Source organism: Rutidosis leptorrhynchoides, chromosome 2, assembly GCF_046630445.1.
Source record: "Rutidosis leptorrhynchoides isolate AG116_Rl617_1_P2 chromosome 2, CSIRO_AGI_Rlap_v1, whole genome shotgun sequence".
NCBI lineage: Eukaryota > Viridiplantae > Streptophyta > Magnoliopsida > Asterales > Asteraceae > Rutidosis > Rutidosis leptorrhynchoides.
Window position 1 is genome coordinate 359,026,656 of NC_092334.1, and position 7,038 is coordinate 359,033,693.

General features: G+C 33.9%; 1 protein-coding gene across 1 annotated transcript; it reads left to right on the plus strand.

The window, feature by feature from the left end:
• Positions 1-3,087: 3,087 nt before the first annotated feature.
• Positions 3,088-3,869, plus strand: LOC139888943 (uncharacterized). The gene is made up of 2 exons (XM_071871925.1): positions 3,088-3,434; positions 3,533-3,869. The coding sequence occupies exons 1-2, from the start codon at positions 3,088-3,090 to the stop codon at positions 3,867-3,869; spliced, it is 684 nt and encodes a 227-aa protein (XP_071728026.1).
• Positions 3,870-7,038: the final 3,169 nt, after the last annotated feature.

A 7,038-nucleotide genomic window follows, 5' to 3' on the forward strand; every position in this document is an offset into this window, starting at 1 on the left:
AAAGGCCAGTTTGTTCGACGAGTTACACATCTATATGCTCTATATATATATTATTATTATTATTATTATTATTATTATTATTATTATTATTATTATTATTATTATTATTATTATTATTATTATTATTATTATTATTATTATTAAGATTAATATTATTATTAATCTTATAGTTAGGAGTATTATTATTAGTATTATTATACATAAAATACTACGACAAGGTCATGAGCGAGTTATTTTCAAAAATGGGTTTTCAAGCGGGATAGAGCTAAGGAAACTATGGGTTATAGCTATGGAGGTTATGGGTAATCTTCGTGGGTATTGTTCGCAAGTCAAACCTAGTGTTTATCATCTTCGTTGCGTCTACGTACTTTCCTGCAATATTGAATCACAATATTGATACGTGAGCATTCATATCTTATCTTTTATATATTAATAGTGTATCCATGTCTAGTGCTCGAGTATATATGTATATTCATGCTTGTATGCTTTAATTTTGTCGTTAGCTAGTTTATGATGAATCATGAATTTGATACATGTGCTACTGAAATAAAGTATATGATATGCATGTCGTTGGAAAGCTATCGAAAAATTAATAACTTTTCATTTAGAAATCGTATGTTTTCGAGGAACGGATTAAAAGTTATGGTCAACTGAATTATGATTAATATTAATTGAAATTGTTTTTGAATCTACAATTGATATTTAAACAACTTGTTTGTGAGATTGAGAAATTGAATTTCCAAATATTATTAGTCGAGTAAACAAAATTTTATATAAGGCACGTCTCATTGAACAATTGTCAAAGTTGACTGTTTTATCATATTTCAAAGCCTTATAAACACTATAATCTGATTTTACAAGTATTGGAAAACTATGTGAAATAGTAAAATATGTTCGATTGCCATGATAATTCAAATATAACATAGCTCCTGAAATAAATAATATTTTGAGTTTGATAAACTATAAATTCGTTCAATTATCAAGACTTATACTATGTTAATAGACATGTATAGATTTAAAGATCATATTGGATCAGGTTAACTTTTGAGACGACTTTTGTTAACTTTTGTATGATGGTCTCGAGCATTAGGATTGTGATACACTATGACCCGACCTAGCTTATTAGACATGTATTGACCAACATATGTTCTCTAGGTTGAGATCTACGCTTATTTTGCATTCCAAGTTTTGGTCACATTTCGGTGAATGACCTTAGGTGCTGCTAAGGTGAGTTTATAGATCGCTTTTTAATTGCTTTTGCAATATATATATTTTGGGCTGAGAATACATGTAATTTATTTTAAACGCAATGGATACAAGTACATACTAAATTCTACACCGAGTTTGAACCGAAAATCCCTTAGCTTTGGTAACTAGTAACTGCCGGTTATAAAAACTGGTGGGCGCGAGTAGTTGTATATGGATCCATAGGGCTTGACATCCCCGTCTGTTCCAGGTATAGAAACTCTAGCCTGAACTATAAAATAGACGTATACTGTTTGAGTTTAATACACATTAGATTGCGTGTATTGTACATGTTGGTTGCATGTATGTTAAAACATGGGTACTTATTGAACGTTAAAGTTTAGTTACCAGGGTGCTCAATTTCGTAGAATATTTTGATAAACGTTTCTGGATGAAACAATTGAAATCTTGTGATCCACCTTTATATACAGATTATGCGCAACATTAAAACTATGAACTCACCAACCTTTGTGTTGATACTTTTAAGCATGTTTATTCTCAGGTTCCTAGAAGTCTTCCGCTATTTGCTTATATGTGATACAATATGTGCATGGAGTCATACATGCTTTATTCGAGAAAATGTTGCATTCACAAAATCATCACCATGTATCTTATTTTGACTGCATTATCAACGGATGTAGTATTGTAAATTATTAATTACGGTGATTGTCAATATGTAGAAATCATCAAACGTCAAAAACCTTGGAAATTGATATTCAATTATGGTGTGCCTTTTCAAAAAGAATGCAATGTTTAAAAACGTATCATGTAGAGGTCAGTACCTCACTGTGAAATCGATGAATGATGTATTCGTCCAAAGGGATTTGGACGGATCATCACAAGAAGACTCAAGGATCATCCGAAGAAGCTTGAAACCTTGAAGATCGACGGTAAATTCTTGGATATTTTGTCAAAAGTTCCTGACCAGAATAAGTATATATGAAGGCTTCTCTATATGAAGGAAAGGATGTCAGATTCTGATAAAATTCCACTGAGTGAGAATTTCTACGCATTACTCATAAGTTCTATACCTAAGAACGTGGGAGATATGGGACGATTTACTTTCCAGTGTTCAACCTACCAATCTGGAACCATTCAAGCTTTAGCTGATTTAGGAGCAAGGATCAACCTTATGCCGTATTCTACCGATAGGCATCTGTCATTATGGCAACATTTACGTAGACGAGTTCCAAAAAATATGTGAAAGTGGTAAGGGAAGCGCATGATCACATGCGATCTCAAGAAGATGTAACGCAAAATTGCGGGAAAAATCCCCTGAATGGAAAAACTAATGATGTTGATCACTATCGTGATCAAGTGTGATCATCGGTGTCAGGGAAAAGATATAACAACAGCGATCCATTTATTGGAAACTGAGACGGTATGTAAAACTTTCTAAGCCCCCACACCTCTTTTAGAATATGCGAAGAAGTACATGAGCAAGTTCTATGACTTCCATGATGATTTTGGTCAAGAGACAAATAAATGCTGACAATTAATAGAAATGGTTGTCGCAGAACTCAAGAAAGGAAAATTGTAACACTTGTAAAAAGCTGCCATACCACTAGGTGATAAGCCAAAACAAGTAAAAGGATACCCTTGGCAGAAAATGAGCGAACCAAAGGGTAAAGAGGTAAAAAACAGTTATCAATATGGTAAGTGGTGGAATAATTAGCCAACGACGAAGCAGAAGCACCGGAAAATTGGGAAATCATTCCTATCTTATTCGCAGAAACTAAACAAGAACCATCTGACACCCGGATTACGATAAAGGGGGGCATTAAAAGTTGTGGTTATACAATAAAACGACTACATGTGGACACCGGCAGCGGTATCGATATCATGTATGAACATTGCTTCAGATTACTACCAGAATTACTACTGTCACAGTTAATTGCGCCATCAACCGCACTACATGGATTTTCTGGTGAATCCACATGGCAAGTAGGGATCATTGAACTCGAATTGGAATTGGTGGATGAAGACAACAAGGAGATGGTTAGGAGCACTATTGTTGAATACTCCGTAGTACGCTCATACTCACGGTACAATGCATTGCTAGGTCACACGACTTTACAAATGTTAGGAGCAATTCCTTCCATAGTCCACGGTCTGGTGAAATTCCCAACACCTTTAGGTATTGCAGCAATCAGTTCGGAAAGTCTGGACACAATTTATTCAGCGGTGGAGTAAAAAAATCAGTAACCAAGTCATGAGGAACAACTGCGAAACTGTATGATTATAGCTAATCTACATTACCCTGATAAAAATATTAAAATTGGTTTAGGCTTACTGACGAAACAACAAAATTCAAGCTTCGCGATATATTAACCACTAATATAGATGTGTTCGCACGGACTAAGGTGGATATGACTGGAGTTCCAAGAGAAATCGTAGAGCATAAACTTAGTGCTAATCCAAGCATAACACCGGTGCGACAAAAGAAAAGAGGTTTGGCACATGCATGGAGTGAATGGTTGAAAGTTGAAGTGGACAAGCTGGTAAAAGCAAACATACTAAGGGAGGTCCGGTATCAAACCTGGGTCGCTAACACATTGTTGGTAAAAACGTCTGATGGGTCTTCGCAAATGTGCGTAGATTTTACTGATATTAATAAAGCATGACCGAAAGATAATTACCCCCTACCAGAAATCGACTGGAAATTTGAATCATTAGCAGGGTTTCGGTACAAATGTTTCTTGGACGCGCAAAAAGGACACCTCCCAATGGCAATTACGGATGAAGGCAAGACAACTTTCCACACAATTCAATGTATTTACTGTTACACCAAAATGACTTTTGGAGTTTAAAACGCAGGTGCCACGTACAAGCGGGTAATAGGCGAAGATTTTAAAACCAAATAGGCAAAATTTTGGAAGAATATTTGGATAACTTGGTCATCAAGAGTGATACATAGTGTGATGACCTGAAAAATTCCGACTTATTTAAACCAATTCTCTATATGATTTAATATTTTCATCATGATAAACAATGAATTTTGACAAGTTTTAAAGCTTTTGTAAATGAGTTTTATATAACGGTTGACCACCCTGTTTGTCCGACGATTCACGAACGCCATAACTTGTGATAATTATATAATTGTGTATATATAAATATATATACGGAAACATGCGAATAATATTTATATACGAAATGATAAAAATTTACTATTAAATGATGCAATTTCAAATTAAAAATTTTACGTATATAATCGTTATATTTTTATGATATTAATTTTTTAATTTATAAAAAGAAATGAAATTAAATCAAAGATGCACAAGCTGTAAAGCACAACGTACAACAATGTAACTTAAATAGTTGAATCGAAATTAATTCATTTACTATTCATATGAATAGTAAATGAAATGAAATTAATTAATTTACTATTTACATGAAAGTGATATGATAGAAATTATTAATTATAAGTTACATAACATACCCCAAAAGTATTTAAGAAATACGACTATTTAAAATTTTAAAATCGAATTAATTACTCAACGGAGTCAAATAGATATGGGCGTCGCCACATAAAATACTAAAATTGGAGGCGGCCACCGTTTTAACATGTTTTATATGCTCTATATTATTATATTATATTATTTAAATTATAATTAATATATCTATATATATATGTTCGATCATTTCTGCGAAACATTCATAAACTGATTCACATATTACTCCGTATCATATTCATCATTCTCCTCCTCCTCCTCCTCCTCCTCATCATCATCATCATCATCATCATCATCATCATCATCATCATCATTATTATTATTATTATTATTATTATTATTATTATTATTATTATTATTATTATTATTATTATTATTATTATTATTATTATTATTATTATTATTATTATTATTATTATTACTATTTTAAGATCAAATGAGAAAGATACTACAACGAGTGTATACGCGGGTGTTCTAGTTACGGGTTCAAACCGATTATAACTAAGAAAATATTGGGTATTGTTCGTGAATCCAAGGCCAACCGTACAGTCGTCTACTATCATTACGTCTACGCAATTTACCTACAATATTGAATCTCAATATTGAACAATGAGTTTATAGATCCCTTTTTAAACGCTTTAATTATTTTTGAGCTGAGAATATATGCACTTTATTTTATACGCAATGGACACAAGTACATACTTAATTCTACACTGAGTTTGAACCGAAAATCCCTTAGCTTTGGTAACTAGTAGCTGCCGGTTATAAGAACTGGTAGGCATGAATAGTTGTATATGGATCCATAGGGCTTGACATCCCTGTCCGTTCCAGGTATAGAGACCCTAGCCTGAACTATAAAGCGGGCGTATGCTATTTGAGTTTAGTACACGTTGGTTTGCGTGTATTATACATGTTGGTTGCATGTTTGTTAAAACAGGGGTACTTATTATATATACGTTAAGTTTAGTTACCAAGGTGCTCAATTTTGTAGAATATTTTGATAAGCATTTTGGATGAAATAACTAAAATCTTGTGATCCACCTATATATACAGAGTATGCACAATATTAAAACTATGAACTCACCAACCTTTGTGTTGACACTTTTAAGCATGTTTATTCTCAGGTTCCTAGAAGTCTTCCGCTGTTTGCTTATACGTTATACAAGCTATGTACATGGAGTCATACATGCTTTATTCGAGAAAACTTTGCATTCACAAAATCATCACCATGTATCTTATTTTGACTGCATTGTCAACGGATGTATTATTGTAAAATATTATTTACGGTGATTGTCTATATGTAGAAATCATCAGATGTCAAAAACCTTGGAATTAGATATTCATTTATGGTGTGCCTTTTCAAAAGAATGCAATGTTTACAAAACGTATCATTTAGAGGTCAAAACCTCACTATGAAATCAATGGATAATGTACCGCGTCAATAGCGATTTTGATGGGTCATTACAGTTGGTATCCGAGCTTGAGGTCATAGGGAACCAGAATTTTCATTAGTGCGTTTAATTGGTAATTTTTAGGATGCATTAGTGAGTCTGGACTATGACCGTATTTGTTTTTACGATTTTTGCTTATCAATTCTTGTTGGAAATTACGTACTTATCATTCTTAAGTCTAGATGAATTCATATCTTAGCATATCTGTTACTGTAAACTTTGCCTAACATCTTCCGAAGATTCTTCCGTGACTTATGGGATTTTGGTATTATAAATACATATGTAAATTATGTATTGAAGAATACCAATCTTAGTCCTATAATCTATTTCACATCAAAAATCATTTCCCTGATTATACAAGATGGATCCCGCATCTAGTTCGAGTTCCTCAAAATCCGATAGCTCTTCCGATATGGATTTCTACCTGAGCTCCGAAAGCAGTGTGACCGGAATGGATCAACCAATTAGCGGTCATCAATTCTGGATGAATTGGGGATGGGTTCGTAGTCGACTTAACCAATGAAGACAAGAAGAAGGCGATCCTTTCCACAAACCAAACTCAGCTCTTGGCGAAGAACCTAAAGCACTTACAGGCGAACCAGTCCGAAACACCATTTTCACCCTAATATCCAGAATATCTCGCAACAATTATATACTATCGAGAATTCTAAATTTTATCCATCCCCTCGTTCCAACAGCCAATCATCCCGGAGTAATGGAAGAAGTCAACGAGCTTCGTGCTCGAGTTGTGGCCTTGGAGAATATGGTGCAAAATTTACAAGCACCAACAGCACCACCAGCATCAGCACCAACATCACCATTACCACCACCAACAACATCGGCATCACATTCCTCAACATCACAATCTGTCCCACGAGCATCGACGTCAT

What these genes read in the sequence shown, in the direction of transcription:
- LOC139888943 (XM_071871925.1), top strand. Translation starts at nt 3,088, where the DNA reads ATGTATGAACATTGCTTCAGATTACTACCAGAATTACTACTGTCACAG. An exon ending in ACAATTTATTCAGCGGTGGA is followed by an intron (nt 3,435 to 3,532) that starts GTAAAAAAATCA and finishes AAATTGGTTTAG; the next exon opens with GCTTACTGACGAAACAACAA.